The sequence below is a fragment of the Diplotaxodon limnothrissa genome, linkage group LG2 (assembly GCF_057381915.1).
Source record: "Diplotaxodon limnothrissa isolate DT_005_m linkage group LG2, D_limnothrissa_male_GT1.1, whole genome shotgun sequence".
Classification (NCBI taxonomy): Eukaryota; Metazoa; Chordata; class Actinopteri; order Cichliformes; family Cichlidae; genus Diplotaxodon; species Diplotaxodon limnothrissa.
Window position 1 is genome coordinate 32,463,227 of NC_140597.1, and position 21,336 is coordinate 32,484,562.

General features: G+C 41.9%; 7 protein-coding genes across 11 annotated transcripts in view; all 7 read left to right on the top strand.

The window, feature by feature from the left end:
* LOC146638834 (protocadherin gamma-A11-like) overlaps positions 1-21,336 on the top strand; it is a 227,557-nt gene that overhangs the window by 129,214 nt on the left and 77,007 nt on the right. The window lies entirely within an intron of this gene.
* On the top strand, positions 166-2,978 carry LOC146638860 (protocadherin beta-16-like). Its single transcript, XM_085371289.1, has one exon. The coding sequence runs from the start codon at positions 512-514 to the stop codon at positions 2,933-2,935; it is 2,424 nt and encodes an 807-aa protein (XP_085227415.1). The 5' UTR covers positions 166-511; the 3' UTR covers positions 2,936-2,978.
* On the top strand, positions 3,438-6,178 carry LOC146638861 (protocadherin beta-16-like). Its single transcript, XM_085374030.1, has 2 exons — positions 3,438-6,010; positions 6,158-6,178. The coding sequence occupies exons 1-2, from the start codon at positions 3,593-3,595 to the stop codon at positions 6,176-6,178; spliced, it is 2,439 nt and encodes an 812-aa protein (XP_085230156.1). The 5' UTR covers positions 3,438-3,592.
* Positions 7,252-10,081, top strand: LOC146638862 (protocadherin gamma-A11-like). Its single transcript, XM_085374042.1, has one exon. The coding sequence runs from the start codon at positions 7,664-7,666 to the stop codon at positions 10,079-10,081; it is 2,418 nt and encodes an 805-aa protein (XP_085230168.1). The 5' UTR covers positions 7,252-7,663.
* LOC146638863 (protocadherin gamma-A7-like) lies at positions 10,823-13,289 on the top strand. Its single transcript, XM_085374054.1, has 3 exons — positions 10,823-11,139; positions 12,421-13,207; positions 13,269-13,289. The coding sequence occupies exons 1-3, from the start codon at positions 10,823-10,825 to the stop codon at positions 13,287-13,289; spliced, it is 1,125 nt and encodes a 374-aa protein (XP_085230180.1).
* Positions 13,931-16,481, top strand: LOC146638864 (protocadherin gamma-A2-like). Its single transcript, XM_085374064.1, has one exon. The coding sequence runs from the start codon at positions 14,079-14,081 to the stop codon at positions 16,479-16,481; it is 2,403 nt and encodes an 800-aa protein (XP_085230190.1). The 5' UTR covers positions 13,931-14,078.
* LOC146638865 (protocadherin beta-16-like) lies at positions 17,411-20,764 on the top strand. Its single transcript, XM_085374075.1, has 2 exons — positions 17,411-20,081; positions 20,681-20,764. Exons 1-2 carry the CDS (start codon positions 17,622-17,624, stop codon positions 20,762-20,764), a joined length of 2,544 nt encoding a protein of 847 aa, XP_085230201.1. The 5' UTR covers positions 17,411-17,621.

The window sequence follows — 21,336 nt, forward strand, 5'->3', positions numbered from 1 at the left end:
ACTATCCGACATCTAAAAAAAACAAATAGCTTGAAGACCAGAGGGTTTTTTATTTGTTTTTAAATTTTAAACGTAGTCACTGCGTTTTCCCTTCTGTTTTTCTTTTTTAAACAATTTCAGTATTTTTTTTTAATTGTCTTCGACGAGTTGGGTTTAGCAGTACTATTTTTTGTCTGTTTGCTTGTTTTTCAAACCTCAAATATTTGTTTAACCTTGCACTGATTTTCTTGTCATAAATCAGTGTAGTGTAGTGTCATGTTTTGTACTCCTAGAGACGCTGTTGGCTAGTCTGTGGTAGTTTTGCTGCTGATTACAGCAGCACCTCCCAGATAATTTAGATCGGAGGAAGTATTGTCGACACAGTAGACATTTCAGGTTTCCGAGAATAATATAGCCTACACGGACATTTTAGCAGTCGGTTTTTTTGATCGACCTTTAATGTGTGGCTTTTTCATTTTTACTCCGGCTGTGTGTGGAATTTAGCTCTTTTTCTCGATTGCTTTGATTCGTCATGATATTACAAAGCCGTTGGACCGAAACAATGAAATGGCAAGTGATACTGTTTTTCTCAATGCTCTCTCTCTGTTATGTGTTCGGGCAGGTAAGCTATTCTGTTCCAGAAGAAATGTCAAAAGGCTCGTTAGTCGGTAAGATAGCACAAGATTTAGGTTTGGACCTAAAACGGTTGAAAACGGGAAAAGCTCGCTTGCATGTTGGAAACAGCGCTGAATACATTGAGCTGAATAAAGAAAGGGGGGTGCTTCTTATCAAGGAGAGAATCGACAGGGAGGCTTTATGCAAACAAACGACTCCCTGTGCTTTACACTTTCAAATGATTTTGGCAAATCCTATCGAGTTCTACCGTGTTACTGTAGAAATAACAGATATAAACGACAACGCCCCTATATTCAAAATGAAAGATATGGTATTTGAAATAAGCGAGTCGGCTGTAAAGGGGTCAAAATTTATATTAGAGAAAGCACTGGATTCTGACGTTGGAATAAATGGGCTTAAAAGCTACTCCCTTAACCCAACAGATAATTTTGCTTTGAAACTCAACGACAACACTGATGGGGGGAAAGAAGTAGAGATGGTTTTGGAAAAACCTCTTGATCGAGAGAAAGAGGAGCAACTGACTCTTACACTAACAGCCGTCGACGGAGGTGAACCTCAGCTCTCGGGGACAGTGCAAATTCATGTAACTGTATTAGATGTCAATGACAACGCACCTGTTTTTACACAGTCAACGTACAAAAGTAGTTTAATGGAAAATTCTCCAAGAGGAACTCAACTGATTACTGTTACAGCCACCGATAAAGATGAAGGAACAAATGGTTTCGTAACATATTCGATATCAAATAACATTGATGGAATTTTTGATTTATTTGAAATACATGAGACAAGCGGGGAAGTGCGATTGATCGGAAATGTAGATTATGAAACATCGAAACATTATCAGCTCAATATTAAAGCCAAAGATCAGGGTGGACTCAGTGACTCGTGTAAAATTATTTTTGATATTACTGATGTAAATGATAATAGCCCAATAATAGATTTAATGTCGACTACTCAATCGGTTCCAGAAGATTCCACCTTAAAAACCGTTGTTGCAGTTATGAACGTGCATGATGCTGATTCAGACGATAATGGAGTAGTTAAATGTTTCCTAAATGACAATGTACCTTTTAATATTGAGAGTACATCAAATAGCTTCTACAGCATTATAACAGACAGTGATTTAGACAGAGAGAGAGCATCCGAATATAACATCACTGTGACCTGCTCTGATGAGGGAGTGCCCTCCCTCTCCAGCAGTGTCACTCTCACCTTACAGATCTCAGACGTTAATGATAACGCACCTGTCTTTGAGAGGAGCTCATATGAGGCCTACATTGTAGAAAACAACACACCAGGTCTCTCTATATTCACAGTCAAAGCCACAGACGCTGACTGGAACCAGAACGCCCGTGTTTCTTACATACTTGAGGACTCCTCCGTTAACGGAGTGCCAGTCTCCTCGTATGTGTCCGTTAGTGCTGATAGTGGAGTCATCCATGCAGTGCGCTCTTTTGACTACGAGCAGATCAAAGATTTCCACTTCCGCGTAAAAGCGCAGGATGGAGGCTCTCCTCCACTCAGCAGCAACGTGACTGTGAAAATAATGATCCAGGACCAGAACGACAACCCTCCTCAGGTTCTGTACCCAGTCCAGACTGGTGGCTCTCTGGTGGCTGAAATGGTGCCTCGTTCAGCAGATGTGGGCTATTTGGTGACGAAAGTGGTGGCTGTTGATGTGGACTCTGGACAGAATGCCTGGCTCTCCTATAAACTGCAGAAAGCCACAGACAGGGCGCTGTTTGTAGTGGGCTTACAGAATGGAGAAATCAGAACTATCCGCCAAGTCACTGATAAAGATGCTGTCAAGCAAAGACTGACTGTTATAGTGGAGGACAACGGGCAGCCCTCTCGTTCAGCTACAGTCGTTGTTAACGTGGCGGTGGCGGACAGCTTCCCTGAAGTGCTGTCGGAGTTCACTGAGTTGACACACGACAAGGAGTACAATGACAACCTGACTTTTTACTTAGTCTTGGCTCTGGCTGTAGTTTCCTTCCTCTTCATCACGTGTTTAGTGGTTATTATATCAGTCAAAATCTACAGGTGGCGACAGTCTCGCATCCTGTATCACTCCAACCTGCCTGTCATTCCATATTATCCACCACGTTACTCAGACACTTTGGGGACAGGGACTCTTCCACATGTGTACAATTACGAGGTGTGCAGGACGACTGACTCCAGAAAGAGTGACTGTAAGTTCGGCAGAGCTGGTAGTCAGAACGTGCTGATAATGGACCCCAGTTCTACAGGAACGATGCAGCGGATACAGAGTGAAAAGAGCATCCTGGATGAACCAGACTCTCCTCTTGAGGTCAGTTAACTGCTGTTGTGAACGGCTTTCATGCGGTGATATTATTGTAATACATGCAACTTTCCTGCTTATAGGATGGAGATAACTACAGCACATTTGAAATTGTACATCACTATTTCAAAATATCTTGTTTCAATTATAATCTGATCGTTTATTACTGATTTCAGCACCACGGATAGAGACAGCATTTGTCCCTCCTCGCATTTCTCTTTAAAATAGATTTAATACTTGCTCCATCTTTTGTTCCTTTGTTTGTTGCATATATCAAAAGATGTCTTCTATATATTTGTTTGACTTTTTTAGTTCGTCAGTGCAGGCCTCTAGATATTTAGCTTCTAAGGTGTTTTTTCATAACATTTTTATGAAATATATTAAGTTAAATAATTTTATTGTTCTTGTAGTTCTGCTCTATGGACTCAATGGGCCGCTGTTGGTCAACGTGTTGCAATCCTGTAGACAGGATTTGAAGCAGATCCTCCCATTTCATGTCCGTATTTTAGAGAAAGGAAGGGAGACAAAGCACTGTTCACTGACCGGGAATCTTTTAGATGGATACAGTGATCTGATGGACTATTATTTCACTGTTTGGGAGTGATATATGTTCCTTTATCTATATCTTTTCGTGTGGAAACATTATTTTTTTTGTCGTGATTCCCTTTGCAAAAGATGTTCTGTGGTGCAGCGTATATTTTGAACAGAACAATGAGACGGCAAGTACTGTTTTTTATCTCGATCTTCTATGTAGGTTATGTTGTCGGTCAAGTGAGCTACTCTATTCCGGAGGAAATGCCAAAGGGGTCTGTTGTCGGAAATATAGCTCGAGATTTGGGCATAGATGTGAGGAGACTAAAGTCAGGTAAATCTCGTATATTTACGAGCGACAGCGCAGAATACATCGAGCTGAGTAGGGAGAGAGGAGTCCTCCTCCTCAAAGAGAGAATCGACAGAGAGTCACTCTGCAGACAGACGACGCCTTGTGCTTTGCATTTGCAGATTATTCTAGAAAACCCAATGGAGCTTTTTCGAATAACGGTCGAAATCACTGATATAAACGATAACAGTCCAAGTTTTAAAAACGATGAGAAACGTTTTGAAATAAGCGAATCCGCAGTTACAGGATCGAAATTCGTGTTAGAAAGAGCGGTCGATGCAGATATTGGAATAAATGGCCTGAAAAATTATAGCCTGAGACCTACGGATAACTTTGTTCTGAAAATCGAAAATCAGGCTGATGGACAGAAAAAGGTTGAAATGGTTTTACAAAAGCCGCTAGATCGAGAAAAGGAGGAACAGATATCATTGTTGTTAAACGCCGTAGACGGAGGGGATCCTCAAATGTCGGGTACGGTGAAGATTTATGTGACCGTACTCGATGCAAATGACAACGCTCCGGTTTTCACGAAGTCGGTTTACAAGGCGACTATAGCCGAAAACTCTCAGAAAGGAACAACAGTGACAACAGTGAGCGCTTCTGATGCAGATAAAGGGACAAATGGGGATGTTTCTTATTTAGTATCAGCTACAATGGATAGTGTATCTGACATATTTACAGTAAATCAAAATGGTGAAGTAATATTAGTTGGTGAAGTTGACTTTGAAAAAGCCAAGTATTACCAAATTGATATTGAGGCCAAAGACAGTGGTGGTCTTTCTGATTCCAGTAAGGTTATAGTTGACGTTATTGACATTAATGATAATGAGCCTGTAATCAGTATACTTTCGAAATCAGATTCTATTCCTGAAAACTCTCCCCATAATACAGTTATACTTATGTTCAGTGTCTATGACTCAGATTCAAGTAATAATGGTCAGGTAAACTGCAGATTAAATAGTAACATACCATTTACTATTACAGCTGCCTCAAATGATTTCTACAGTTTAGTAACAGACAGTGATTTAGACAGAGAGAGAGCCTCTGAGTACAAGATCACTTTGACCTGCTCTGATGAGGGAGTGCCGTCCCTCTCCAGCAGCGTTACTCTAACCTTACACATCTCAGACGTTAATGATAACGTGCCTGTCTTTCAGAGGAGCTCATATGAGGCCTACATTGTAGAAAACAATACGCCAGGTCTCTTGATATTCACAGTCAAAGCCACAGACGCTGACTGGAACCAGAATGCCCGTGTTTCTTACATACTGGAGGACTCCTCCGTTAACGGAGTGCCAGTCTCCTCATATGTGTCCGTTAGTGCAGATAGTGGAGTCATCCATGCAGTGCGCTCTTTTGACTACGAGCAGATCAAAGATTTCCACTTCCGCGTAAAAGCGCAGGATGGAGGCTCTCCTCCACTCAGCAGCAACGTGACTGTGAAAATAATGATCCAGGACCAGAACGACAACCCCCCTCAGGTTCTGTACCCAGTCCAGACTGGTGGCTCTCTGGTGGCTGAAATGGTGCCTCGTTCAGCAGATGTGGGCTATCTGGTGACTAAAGTGGTGGCTGTTGATGTGGACTCTGGACAGAATGCCTGGCTCTCCTATAAACTGCAGAAAGCCACAGACAGGGCGCTGTTTGAAGTGGGCTTACAGAATGGAGAAATCAGAACTATCCGCCAAGTCACTGATAAAGATGCTGTCAAACAAAGACTGACTGTTATAGTGGAGGACAACGGGCAGCCCTCTCGTTCAGCTACAGTCATTGTTAACGTGGCGGTGGCGGACAGCTTCCCTGAAGTGCTGTCGGAGTTCACTGAGTTGACGCACGACAAGGAGTACAATGACAACCTGACTTTTTACTTAGTCTTGGCTCTGGCTGTAGTTTCCTTCCTCTTCATCACGTGTTTAGTGGTTATTATATCAGTCAAAATCTACAGGTGGAGACAGTCTCGCATCCTGTATCACTCCAGCCTGCCTGTCATTCCATATTATCCACCACGTTACTCAGACACTTTGGGGACAGGGACTCTGCCACATGTGTACAATTACGAGGTGTGCAGGACGACTGACTCCAGAAAGAGTGACTGTAAGTTCGGCAGAGCTGGTAGTCAGAACGTGCTGATAATGGACCCCAGTTCTACAGGAACGATGCAGCGGATACAGAGTGAAAAGAGCATCTTGGATGAACCAGACTCTCCTCTTGAGGTTAGCCTCATGAAATTACAAATGATTTTAAATGCCTGTTATTTTTGCATGCATGGTATTCTGGAGGTTATCAGAGAGCTAGCAATGCACATTTTATTTCTTCCATGACAATTCACTGTTCATTAAACCACTTCTGCACTTTAACAGAATCAGCCTTTCATCCCATAATCTATATGTGTTCCCCCTCTTTTATCTAAACCTAACAAAGTCATCTTAGCCCTAATTTAGTTTTAGTTTAAGTATATGAAAAGAGTCTCCATAATCAGCATCCTGTTCCAGCACTTTTTTCAAGAAAGCAGGATTAATTATTGACAATTATTCAATAATATGTTAACCTTTTAAGTATTTGGAACATTGTAATTGCAGATTGTGTTTCACTGAAATGTCTACCAGCACTGTTTACATTGCAGTAGAGTGCAACTTTCGGCTCTGAAAGCAACTTTTTAACAACAAGCTTTAGTTAACTATTGAAACAAAACTTAAAACACTATGATCAAAAAATTAAAGCAGGCAGCTTGGAATACGAGAAGCAACAAAATGTCTACTGGTGGTCTTCCCTTTGATACTTTTTAGACTTAAACTATTTATTACAAGCTAATCATCACCTATTCTCCCACTTGGTTTTAATTTTTCTTCCAGAAAACTTATACTTTTCAAGTTGTGTTAAGCAAATAATTACTTTCATCTGAGATCTGTGCAATGCAGTTTTGAAAATTACTACTTATTCTTATTGTTTACTAAAGGAGAAGATTAACTTCATCAAATAATTACCAGTTTATGTCTTGTGCTTCTTCTAAAGCTGTCTCCACCCTGGTGTGTTTTAGCAGTAACTGCATACACATTCATTGATCAGGAAAGCCCTTGAAGTAGAATGATTACTTGCAAAAAATGGCCTTTTTTTCCTTTGTAATCACTACATTTTTTCCATTATCTGTATTTATCATTTTGGAGCCTTACTTCATGGTTAAAGTAATTTTGTATTTGACAGCTTTATCACAAATCACTATCTATACAGGAAGATTTTAAAAGGTGCAAGTGTAACAGGTAAAGAAATACACCCTATCACTTTTGTAATCTTTTTTATAAAGTTCTCTTTACTTCAGATATATATTGTTACTAGATCTTTACCTTATTTTACTGTTCCTTAGAATCTCATGTCATATTACAAGGGAAAGTGTATTGTGTCATTAAAGATGACTTGACATTGTACAATAATCAAAATATACCCTTCAGAATAAGATGTCAAGGCAGATGGGGAGGTTGTCCTCTGTATTATTTTGTATTTGAGTTATAAGTACCCTAGACAAATATTTTATTATTGTGTAATGAATTAAACTCCTATTTATTTTTTTCACTTTGGACCTGTTAGCTGATGTTGTAATTTTCTGCAGTGCACATGTTTGGACTCTCAGGGCCGCTGTTGACTAGTGTAGAGAATTTCCCTTCATTTGATACGTTAAACACAGAAAGAGACGCACATGCAGCACACAGGCGTAGCTGATAAACACTGGAGATATCCGCGCTGTGGTTTATTTATTTCGAGTTCAAGAAACGCGGACAGAATCAGTTTTCCTCTGGAGTACTATCTATTCGGGAAAACCAGGCGCTTTTGAGTACAGCAGGCTTTTTTCTCCAGCTTTTAACGAAGAGAAAATGTCGGGCAGAACAATGAGATGGCAAGTACTGTTGTTTGTGTCGGTCTCTTCCCTCGGCACAGTTTTCGGGCAGGTCGCTTACTCGATTCCTGAGGAAATGTCAAAAGGCTCTGTAGTTGGTAATATAGCGCAGGATTTAGGTATAAATGTAAAGAGACTAAAATCGGGTAAGGCGCGTATATATACAGAAGACAATGGAAAATACGTCGAGCTGAATAAAGACAGAGGCGTCCTGCTTGTTAGAGAAAGAATTGACAGAGAGACGCTCTGCGGGCAGACGACACCTTGTGCTTTACATCTTCAAATTACACTCGAAGACCCGATTGAATTCTATACCGTTACTGTCGAAATTAACGACATTAACGACAATGCTCCGAGCTTCAAAAAGGATGAAATAAAATTTAGGATTAGTGAGTCGGCTGTGATTGGAGCAAAATTTGTGCTAGAGCGAGCAATGGATCCAGACGTAGGTGTGAACGGATTGCAGAGTTATTCGCTACAACCTACGGACAGTTTTAATCTAAAACTCCAAAATCAGCAAGACGGGAGTAAGAAGGTGGAGATGGTGCTGCAGAAACATCTAGACAGAGAGGCGCAACAGCATCTCTCTTTAATTCTCACAGCTGCTGACGGTGGTGAGCCTCAGCTGTCGGGAACAGTGCGAATAGAAATTTCCGTGCTAGATGCCAACGACAATGCTCCAGTATTTACGCAGGAAGTCTATAAGGTCACTATAATGGAGAACGCTGCAAAGGGTGCAATTTTGTGTACTGTTAGTGCTACAGATGCAGATGAAGGTTCTTATGGGAAGGTTATTTATTCAATAACAAACACGTTAGACGGTGTCCCTGTAATGTTTCACATTGCCGAAGAAAGTGGTGAGGTATCCCTAACTGGAAACCTTGATTATGAAAAGGCACAGCTCTATGAAATACATATACAGGGTAGTGATGATGGGGGGCTAACAGATTCAGCTAAAATTCTTGTTGAAGTAACCGACATAAACGATAATCACCCATCTATTAATATAATGTCTAAAACAAATTCCGTATCGGAAAATTCAAGGCCAGAAACAGTTGTAACAATTTTCAATGTTCAAGATCCCGACTCTGGTGAAAATGGCAAAGTAGCATGTAATATCGAAGGACATGTGCCATTTCTGATCAAATCAACATCTAAAAAGTTCTTTAGCCTAGTTACAGACAGTGATTTAGACAGAGAGAGAGCCTCTAACTATAACATCACTGTGACCTGCTCTGATGAGGGAGTGCCCTCCCTCTCCAGCAGCGTCACTCTCACATTACAGATCTCTGACATAAATGACAACGCACCTGTCTTTGAGAGGAGCTCATATGAGGCCTATATTATAGAAAACAACACGCCGGGTCTCTCTATATTCACAGTCAAAGCCACAGACGCTGACTGGAACCAGAATGCCCGTGTTTCTTATATACTGGAGGACTCCTCCGTTAACGGAGTGCCAGTCTCCTCGTATGTGTCCGTTAGTGCTGATAGTGGAGTGATCCATGCAGTGCGCTCTTTTGACTACGAACAGATCAAAGATTTCCACTTCCGCGTAAAAGCGCAGGATGGAGGCTCTCCTCCACTCAGCAGCAACGTGACTGTGAAAATAATGATCCAGGACCAGAACGACAACCCCCCTCAGGTTCTGTACCCAGTCCAGACTGGTGGCTCTCTGGTGGCTGAAATGGTGCCTCGTTCAGCAGATGTGGGCTATCTGGTGACTAAAGTGGTGGCTGTTGATGTGGACTCTGGACAGAATGCCTGGCTCTCCTATAAACTGCAGAAAGCCACAGACAGGGCGCTGTTTGAAGTGGGCTTACAGAATGGAGAAATCAGAACTATCCGCCAAGTCACTGATAAAGATGCTGTCAAACAAAGACTGACTGTTATAGTGGAGGACAACGGGCAGCCCTCTCGTTCAGCTACAGTCATTGTTAACGTGGCGGTGGCGGACAGCTTCCCTGAAGTGCTGTCGGAGTTCACTGAGTTGACCCACGACAAGGAGTACAATGACAACCTGACTTTTTACTTAGTCTTGGCTCTGGCTGTAGTTTCCTTCCTCTTCATCACGTGTTTAGTGGTTATTATATCAGTCAAAATCTACAGGTGGAGACAGTCTCGCATCCTGTATCACTCCAACCTGCCTGTCATTCCATATTATCCACCACGTTACTCAGACACTTTGGGGACGGGGACTCTTCCCCATGTGTACAATTACGAGGTGTGCAGGACGACTGACTCCAGAAAGAGTGACTGTAAGTTCGGCAGAGCTGGTAGTCAGAACGTGCTGATAATGGACCCCAGTTCTACAGGAACGATGCAGCGGATACAGAGTGAAAAGAGCATCCTGGATGAACCAGACTCTCCTCTAGAGGTTAGCCTCATGAAATGATACATGTTTTTTTCTGCCTTTTATGCTTCATGATATTCTGGAGGTAAATAGACAGACATTCCATTAGATGTTAGGAAACTACATCAGTTACAGTTACAATTTTAAACATAACCAGTATCTTTTAGCGTTGATGCGTTGCAAAGTTTTTATCAACTTACATCGCAGTTCAGCACCACAGACAGCGACACCTTAATTTTTCAACTTCAGCATTCCAGAGTCCTTTTCATTAAGACTGGACTTAATTTCTGTAATTCGTGTCAGCTTTAATTTAGGATATATTTATTTTGTAATTGCACAACGTAATTTTTTACTAAGATGTTTCAATATATAATTAAACGATATATGCTGTAAGTTGCAGATATCCTAAAATCTTTAAATTTAGGATACTCGAGGTTTAGATGAGCCTTAATAGCGTGGCTTTACACTGAATTCATTGTTTTTGAGAATGAATTTTGTAATTTGTATTTTTAACTCAAAGGGTCGCTGTTGGCAAGGGTGTTGCGATTTGGCTGGATGTTTTTTATTCCTCTGTGTCTTCCCTTTTGCGTGGAAATATTCGACGTACAGACAGAAAGACTGTTCGGGTTTATAAGAAGCACTGCAAGGAATTCTATACCTGCTTACACCGTTTGATTCTTCTAATTGGAATGCGAACGATTTTTTTTCTGTCTTCATATTCTCTCCATGACAAATGCTTCTTTTTTTAGTGGAGAAGGAACGGAAATCGGGTCGTGCAGAACAATGAGACGGCAAGTACTGTTGTTTCTCTCAGCCCTATGTCTCAAATACGTGCTCGGGCAGGTCAGCTACTCCATTCCCGAAGAAATGGCCAAAGGCTCTGTAGTTGGAAACATAGCTCATGATTTAGGTTTAGATCTTAAAAGGTTGAAATCAGGTAACGCTCGCGTTTACACGGGCGGCGGTGTAGAATACATCGGGCTGAATAAAGAAAGGGGGGTCCTGCTTGTCCAGCAGCGGATAGACAGAGAGGCTTTATGCGGAGAGACGACGCCTTGTGCCTTACATTTCCAGCTAATTTTGGAAAATCCAATGGAACTGTTTCGTGTAACAGTGGAGGTTACGGACATAAATGATAATACCCCCACGTTTACCAATTCAGAAAAACGTTTTGAAATTAGTGAGTCCGCTGTGATAGGATCGAAATTCGTGTTAGAGAAAGCATTAGATTCCGACATAGGGATGAATGGTTTACAACAGTACTCACTTGCTCCAAGTGATCATTTTGTATTAAAACTAGAAAGTCAGCCAGACGGCAGTAAAAAGGTGCAAATGGCTCTACAGAAGCCTTTAGACCGAGAAAAGAAGGATTATATGTCCCTGCTGTTAACTGCTATGGATGGAGGAGAGCCGCAGATGTCAGGGACAATGCAGATATTTGTCACTGTATTAGATGTGAATGATAATGCACCGACATTTGCCAAACCGTTATATAGAGCAAAACTGCAGGAAAATTCTCCTAAAGGCACCAGTGTTACAACTGTAAGTGCATCTGATAAAGACATCGGTTCAAACGGAGAATTATCATATCTGATATCTACAAGCAAACGTGTTCTATCTGAACTGTTTAATATCAATCCAAAGACTGGTGAAATTATCCTAGTCGGGGAAATAGATTATGAAAAAGCAAACTCTTATCAAATTGATATTGAAGTTGTAGACAGCGGTGGGCTCTCTGATTCAGCGAAAGTGATAGTTGATCTCATTGATGTAAATGACAATAGTCCTCAAATAAACATCGTTTCTAAATCAGAGTCCATATCAGAGAACTCACCAACAAATACTGTAATTGCTATGTTAAGCATAAACGATCCAGATTCCGAGAATAACGGGAATGTTGTGTGTGATATAAATGATAGCATTCCCTTCAAAATACAGACTACTATAAATGGGTTTTATACCCTAGTTATGGAGGTTGCTTTAGACAGAGAAATGGCTTCGCAATATAATATCACTGTGACCTGCTCTGATGAGGGAGTGCCCTCCCTCTCCAGCAGCGTCACTCTCACCTTACAGATCTCAGACGTTAATGATAACGCACCTGTCTTTGAGAGGAGCTCATATGAGGCCTACATTGTAGAAAACAATACACCTGGTCTCTCTATATTCACAGTCAAAGCCACAGACGCTGACTGGAACCAGAACGCCCGTGTTTCTTACATACTGGAGGACTCCTCCGTTAACGGAGTGCCAGTCTCCTCGTATGTGTCCGTTAGTGCTGATAGTGGAGTCATCCATGCAGTGCGCTCTTTTGACTACGAGCAGATCAAAGATTTCCACTTCCTCGTAAAAGCGCAGGATGGAGGCTCTCCTCCACTCAGCAGCAACGTGACTGTGAAAATAATGATCCAGGACCAGAACGACAACCCCCCTCAGGTTCTGTACCCAGTCCAGACTGGTGGATCTCTGGTGGCTGAAATGGTGCCTCGTTCAGCAGATGTGGGCTATCTGGTGACGAAAGTGGTGGCTGTTGATGTGGACTCTGGACAGAATGCCTGGCTCTCCTATAAACTGCAGAAAGCCACAGACAGGGCGCTGTTTGAAGTGGGCTTACAGAATGGAGAAATCAGAACTATCCGCCAAGTCACTGATAAAGATGCTGTCAAACAGAGACTGACTGTTATAGTGGAGGACAACGGGCAGCCCTCTCGTTCAGCTACAGTTGTTGTTAACGTGGCGGTGGCGGACAGCTTCCCTGAAGTGCTGTCGGAGTTCACTGAGTTGACCCACGACAAGGAGTACAATGACAACCTGACTTTTTACTTAGTCTTGGCTCTGGCTGTAGTTTCCTTCCTCTTCATCACGTGTTTAGTGGTTATTATATCAGTCAAAATCTACAGGTGGAGACAGTCTCGCATCCTGTACCACTCCAACCTGCCCGTCATTCCATATTATCCACCACGTTACTCAGACACTTTGGGGACAGGGACTCTTCCACATGTGTACAATTACGAGGTGTGCAGGACGACTGACTCCAGAAAGAGTGACTGTAAGTTCGGCAGAGCTGGTAGTCAGAACGTGCTGATAATGGACCCCAGTTCTACAGGAACGATGCAGCGGATACAGAGTGAAAAGAGCATCCTGGATGAATCAGACTCTCCTCTAGAGGTTAGTTATATAATGATCTTGCCAATTTTGAAGCGTAAACTTTTTTTTCTGTTCCTCATAGTTTTTACTAAGAACCAACTAGCGCTAGTCAAGAGTCAGCACCATGGACAGAGGCACGTTACTTGTTCCATCGCTTTTGACAATGGGTGTCTATCTTAACGTATTGATGTTTTGTCAACATGTGAAGGTATGTTAGTATTTGACGTTTAGTTATTGGTGATGGTGTAAAATTTGAACATAAATCGTTTCGTCTCTTTTTGCCAAGACACGTCGAAAGACTGTAACTCAATATAAACTTGGCGGGGGTGGGGGAGCTATCTATGTCATGTATTTCGCTTTGTTGAATTTGTGACAGTATTTTTAAGCAACTCGTCACATATCATCATGACTTAATAGTTCAGTTCAGTGGTATACGTAAAGAATATAGACTCTGTTATCTGTTCAACTAAAATACTTTATAAGGGAACTAGTATTCTCTAGTGTTGCAGACGTTAACTCTTTTATGGGCTGTGTTATCCTGGTATTTGTAAAAACAATAAGCCTTCGTGCACAACAGAGTTTTCCTTTAGTTTTCCAGGCGTTTTCTGTAGTTCCTAATTATGTACTCGTAGGGCCGCTGTTGGCCAGTGTGTTGATATTTCAGGGCACATTTAAAGAGAAACCTCGCTCGCCATAATGATATCACAGAGAGAAAGACGTCGTGTTCAAACGTCGGAGATCATTTTAACTAGAGCCGTTTTCAACCTTTCTTTAACCGATTCAAATGGTTTCGGAGTGATGTCTGTGTTTTATCACCTGTAAGGGACATTCGGTAATTGTGGATAATAGTTTTTTCCTGCTAATTTTCCAAGGGAACAGTTCGAACAGAACAATGAAATGGCAAGCGCTGTTGTTTTCCTTGGTCTTTTATCTCGGTCCAGTCATCGGCCAAATCAGCTACTCTATTCCCGAGGAGATGCCGAGTGGCTCTTTAGTCGGTAATATTGCCCAAGATTTGGGTTTGGATACAAAACGACTGAAATCTGGAAGAGCTCGCGTTTATACGGGAGACGGTGTGGAATATATTGAGCTAAACGGGGAACGCGGACTTCTTCTAATCAAAGAGAGGATCGACAGAGAAGCGATTTGCAGGCAGACAACACCTTGTGCTTTACATTTTCAGATCATTTTAGAAAACCCTATGGAGTTTTACAGTGTCACAGTCGAGATTATAGACATAAATGACAACCCCCCCACCTTTGAGAAAAGCGAGGTAACCTTTAAAATCAGTGAATCTGCTGTAATCGGAGGAAAATTTGTTCTGGACAGAGCAATTGATCTTGATGTCGGCAAAAATGGTCTTCAGAAATATGAGCTTAAACCTACCGATAATTTTGTACTGAAAGGGGACAGTCAAGGTAGTGGAACGGAAAAGGCTGAAATGATTTTACAGAAGCCTCTTGACAGAGAAAAGGAAGAGTCGATATCACTAGTTCTAACAGCCTTTGATGGCGGAGATCCGCAAATGTCAGGTACAATTCGAATTTTCATCACAGTATTAGATGCTAATGATAATGCGCCTGTCTTCACACAGTCCACCTACACAGCCACTGTTTTTGAAAACGCCCCGGAAGGGACAGTTGTCACGAGTGTTAGTGCGTCAGATGCAGATCATGGATCAAATGGTAGAATAAAATATTCCATTACAAACAGTTTAGATCAAGCGCATGCCTTGTTTCAGATACATGAAGAAAGTGGAGAAATAAAATTAATTGGAAACATTGATTATGAAAATGCACGAAATTACCATATTAACATACGTGCAAGTGATGATGGTGGACTTACAGATTCGTGCAAAGTTATCGTTGAAGTGGTGGATATAAACGACAACAAGCCAACGATTAATATAATGTCAAAATCAAATATGATATCTGAACACTCTAAACCTAACACTGTTGTTGCGATGATGAATGTTCAAGACCCAGATTCAAATGAAAACGGTAAAGTCCACTGTTTTATCAATGATAATACACATTTGTCTATTAAGTCAGCATCTAATAATTTCTACAGCTTAGTAACAGACAGTGATTTAGACAGAGAGAGAGCCTCTGAGTATAACATCACTGTGACCTGCTCTGATGAGGGAGTGCCCTCCCTCTCCAGCAGCGTCACTCTCACCTTACAGATCTCAGACGTTAATGATAACGCACCTGTCTTTGAAAGGAGCTCATATGAGGCCTACATTGTAGAAAACAACACACCAGGTCTTTCTATATTCACAGTGAAAGCCACAGACGCTGACTGGAACCAGAATGCCCGTGTTTCTTACATACTGGAGGACTCCTCCGTTAACGGAGTGCCAGTCTCCTCGTATGTGTCCGTTAGTGCTGATAGTGGAGTTATCCATGCAGTGCGCTCTTTTGACTACGAGCAGATCAAAGATTTCCACTTCCTCGTAAAAGCGCAGGATGGAGGCTCTCCTCCACTCAGCAGCAACGTGACTGTGAAAATAATGATCCAGGACCAGAACGACAACCCCCCTCAGGTTCTGTACCCAGTCCAGACTGGTGGATCTCTGGTGGCTGAAATGGTGCCTCGTTCAGCAGATGTGGGTTATCTGGTGACTAAAGTGGTGGCTGTTGATGTGGACTCTGGACAGAATGCCTGGCTCTCCTACAAACTGCAGAAAGCCACAGACAGGGCGCTGTTTGAAGTGGGCTTACAGAATGGAGAAATCAGAACTATCCGCCAAGTCACTGATAAAGATACTGTCAAACAGAGACTGACTGTTATAGTGGAGGACAACGGACAGCCCTCTCGTTCAGCTACAGTTGTTGTTAACGTGGCGGTGGCGGACAGCTTCCCTGAAGTGCTGTCAGAGTTCACTGAGTTGACCCACGACAAGGAGTACAATGACAACCTGACTTTTTACTTAGTCTTGGCTCTGGCTGTAGTTTCCTTCCTCTTCATCACGTGTTTAGTGGTTATTATATCAGTCAAAATCTACAGGTGGAGACAGTCTCGCATCCTGTATCACTCCAACCTCCCTGTCATTCCATATTATCCACCACGTTACTCAGACACTTTGGGGACAGGGACTCTGCCACATGTTTACAACTACGAGGTGTGCAGGACGACTGACTCCAGAAAGAGTGACTGTAAGTTCGGCAGAGCTGGTAGTCAGAACGTGCTGATAATGGACCCCAGTTCTACAGGAACGATGCAGCGGATACAGAGTGAAAAGAGCATCCTGGATGAACCAGACTCTCCTCTTGAGGTTAGACTTACATGCTGATATTTCATACTTTTGGAATCTTTGCACTGTTTTCGATCTGTCAAGTGGCTTATGACTTTTTCAGTATCTAGGTTAATTTGTGCTTTCTTATTTGTTTTGTTACCACATGTCAGTGTCAATCAGTACAGACTGCATATATTCCATGTGCTTGTCTTTGGAGTTTTAGCATTACTACCTGTAGGAGCCATATGTTAGTCTTTCCTTTTTTGGATTAAGAGGGTTGGTTTAAGTTCACACACTGTATTGGTGCACGGTTGTGGGGCGTGACTCATGGGTGTGTATTAGATGATAAATGTCGTTGCACTCACCTGTTCACAGCACCTGCTGTTTGATGAGCAGAAAGGTAGGGTGAGCATTATGGGAAACTTTCTATTGACCGCAGCTTGATGTATAGTTTAATGCACTAGTTGATGCCGTAGTCTGATGTTGCAGTTTGACATAACAATTGGTGTAATATTTTGTCAGTTGCAGTCATGTTTGTTTGTGCAGTCTCTGCATTTGTAATACATTTGATCCAATGTACTGAGTTGTGGGTTTGGACAGTACAATGTGGAATAAAAGGAACAAATAGCTCAGAGGTGCATTTTATGTGTTTATTGTTGCGTGTAGTCAGTATCCTCATGTTTAGCCTGCCACGGCCGTTGGTGTTGGAGGAGCCACAACCCCACCAGTGAATATGCTTACATAAAGTCACTAACCTTTGAACCTATTAGGCATGAGGTATGACGCATTAGTTTTAATTATTAAAACACTTAAATGGTTACATTGTCAGTTGTGTAATATAATCTAATCTGTAACAGGTTAGATTATCTAAAAGCTTTAAAGTTTACTAGTCGTCATAATAATAATAATAATAATAATAATAATAATAATAATAATAATAGTTGTTGTTTTTGTTTTCTATGAGCATCATCATCATCATCCTCATTCCAGATTTTGCTGTTTGGTCTGTTGAACAGAAAGGGCCGCTATTGGCTCGAGTATGGCAGCATTCGTCAACGCTGAAAAATGTACCTCCCCTTTAGATTTGCACACTGGTAGACAATGAAACGCACAGTAACCGCCTGTTCTCTTTTATAAGGAATACCGCTTACGGAGATCGAAAAGTTATTCTTTTTTCGCTGAAACTGTCTTTGAGATATGGTCGGAATTATTATCATGATTCGTGTGGATTGCAGTTTTATTAAAAGGACACAGGATTATCCCTGCAAAGCAATGAGGCGGCAAGTACTGTTGTTCTTCTTGGTTTTCTTTCTCACCTCGGTGTTCGGGCAGGTCAGTTACTCCATTCCTGAGGAAATGGAGAAAGGGTCTTTAGTGTGTAATGTGGCTCAGGATTTAGGTTTAGACATTAAAAGGCTGAAATCCGGCAGAGCGCGCGTTCATTCTGGAGATAGTGCCGAATATATTGAGCTGAATAGAGACCGTGGTGTCCTCCTTATAAAAGAAAGGATAGACAGAGAAACGCTGTGTGGCGACACGACGCCCTGTGCTTTACTTTTACAGATGATTCTGGAAAATCCGATGGAACTGTTTCGAATAACAATAGAAATCACAGATATTAATGACAATGCTCCCAGCTTTGCATCGAGCGAAAAGCGCTTCGAAATCAGCGAGTCAACCATCATTGGGTCTAAATTTGTGCTGGAGAAAGCCATCGATGCTGACATCGGTACAAATGGTCTCCAGAGCTATTCCCTTAATCCAACAAACAACTTTGCGCTGAAATTAGAGAACCAAGCGGATGGGAGTAAGAAGGTGGAAATGATTCTACAGAAGCCTCTGGATCGAGAGCAAGATCAACATATATTGTTATTATTAACTGCTCAGGATGGCGGGCAGCCGCGTATGTCAGGTACAATGCAGATCACTGTTAACGTATTGGATGCAAACGACAATGCACCAATTTTCACTAAGCCAGTATATAAAGCAACAATAACCGAGAATTCACCGGCTGGAACCAGCGTTATAACTGTTAGAGCATCTGACAAAGATGGAGGCTCTAACGGGGAAATATCATACGCAATTTCAAACAGCAAACGTCGTTTGTCCGATTTATTTCAGATTGATAGAAAAACTGGAGAGGTTATCGTGATCGGTCAAATAGACTATGAAAAAACGAAGCTCTTCCAAATAGATATAGAAGCTACGGACAATGGTGGGCTCTCTGATTCCAGTAAGATTCTCTTAGATGTTACTGATGTCAATGACAACAGCCCTCAGCTGAAAATACTCTCTAAGTCAGATGCCATTTTAGAAGACTCGCCTGAGAGTACTGTAATTGCAATGCTAAGCGTGAATGACCCTGACTCTGACAGGAATGGAGAGGTGAAGTGTAATATTAATGATAATGCTCCTTTTAAAATACTTAATACCATGAATGGCTTTTACAATTTGCTGACAGAGGTTGCTTTAGACAGAGAAGTTGCGTCTCATTATAATATCACTGTGACCTGCACTGATGAGGGAGTGCCCTCTCTTTCCAGCAGTGTCACTCTCACCTTACAGATCTCAGACGTTAATGATAACGCACCTGTCTTTGAGAGAAGCTCATATGAGGCCTATATTGTAGAAAACAACACACCAGGTCTCTCTATATTCACAGTGAAAGCAACAGACGCTGACTGGAATCAGAATGCCCGTGTTTCTTACATACTGGAGGACTCCTCCGTTAACGGGGTGCCAGTCTCCTCGTATGTGTCCGTTAGTGCTGATAGTGGAGTCATCCATGCAGTGCGCTCTTTTGACTACGAGCAGATCAAAGATTTCCACTTCAGCGTAAAAGCGCAGGATGGAGGCTCTCCTCCACTCAGCAGCAACGTGACTGTGAAAATAATGATCCAAGACCAGAACGACAACCCCCCTCAGGTTCTGTACCCAGTCCAGACTGGTGGCTCTCTGGTGGCTGAAATGGTGCCTCGTTCAGCAGATGTGGGCTATCTGGTGACTAAAGTGGTGGCTGTTGATGTGGACTCTGGACAGAATGCCTGGCTCTCCTATAAACTGCAGAAAGCCACAGACAGGGCGCTGTTTGAAGTGGGCTTACAGAATGGAGAAATCAGAACTATCCGCCAAGTCACTGATAAAGATACTGTCAAACAGAGACTGACTGTTATAGTGGAGGACAACGGACAGCCCTCTCGTTCAGCTACAGTTGTTGTTAACGTGGCGGTGGCGGACAGCTTCCCTGAAGTGCTGTCGGAGTTCACTGAGTTGACACACGACAAGGAGTACAATGACAACCTGACTTTTTACTTAGTCTTGGCTCTGGCTGTAGTTTCCTTCCTCTTCATCACGTGTTTAGTGGTTATTATATCAGTCAAAATCTACAGGTGGAGACAGTCTCGCATCCTGTATCACTCCAACCTGCCTGTCATTCCATATTATCCACCACGTTACTCAGACACTTTGGGGACAGGGACTCTGCCACATGTGTACAATTACGAGGTGTGCAGGACGACTGACTCCAGAAAGAGTGACTGTAAGTTCGGCAGAGCTGGTAGTCAGAACGTGCTGATAATGGACCCCAGTTCTACAGGAACGATGCAGCGGATACAGAGTGAAAAAAGCATCCTGGATGAACCAGACTCTCCTCTGGAGGTTAGAATAATTATTACATCACAAATGGCACAATATATCTTTATAACTTGTTATTTTAGTTAGTCTTTCTTTTTTTTCTGCACCTTGGAGAGCAACATGTAACGATATAATTTAGCTTGATATGAAAAAGACTACTACGTATTTAATGTGATCTGAGGATCGTTTTCAACTTTTGTGAGATTCTTCTTTTATTTTAGACAGTTTTTATATACAATGTTATACACACCATTTAAATTTAAGTGGCTTTCTGGGTATTTACACTTTTGTCGTCTTTCTACATACATACATCTATTCGCTTCCGCTTATCCTTTTCGGGGTTGCGGGGGTGCTGAACCTTATCCCAGCTGTCATAAGCCGAGAGGCGGGGTACACCCTGGACAATAACTTGTTATTTTAGTTAATCTTTGTTTTCTTCAGCACCTTAGAGAGTAACATGTATAAGTATATCATTTAGTTTGTTATGAAAAAACTGCTACGTATTTAACATTATTTGGGGATGGTTTTCAACTTTTGTGAGATTCTTCTGACTCTCCTCTGGAGGTTAGTTAAAAATGATTTGGCCAACTTTGAAGTGTTAACTTTTTTTCTGTCTGAACCAGATCGGTGATTCTGTTCATCTTGACGTAGCGTTTCAGTGGGAGAAAGGTTTTGTCGCTCATCCAAGTGACTTCTTCAGTTCCTAGGAACGAACCTCCCAGCCCATTGTTCCTTCAGTGGTGCTAGTTTCAGTCATTATGCAAATGTACTGCTTATAAGATTGGGGAAATCTGCAGTCAGCTGAGACTGATGAGTGACGAAACGTTTGTCCCACTGAAAACGTTATGTCCAGATGAACAGAATTAACTTTTGAGGATTTGCTTACCTGGATGATTGAGCATGCATCAAGATGTCTGCACCAGACTTGTGTTTCTGGATGAACCAGACTCTGCTATAGAGGTCTGTCTTTTGGGTTTAATATATATTTTTTAATCTGCGTGTATGCGTGAGGTACTATTCTGTGAAAAATAAACGCGAGTCCAACAGCGATTCAGCACCTTGGACAGTGACAAATAGGGCACAGTTCTACATTGTTAGTCCTTTTTATGCGCCTCTTGTAAATTCTTTTTTTTTTTCAACAATCTCTCGTTTTCATTCTGTGTGAATGAATTTCCATTGTTACGTTCATTCCAGTGTTGCTTAAGATGAGAAAACGCCGTTTGGTTTTTCTGTCATCCTCCTCATTTTCATTATAGACACGCGCTTTCTTTTTTCTGCT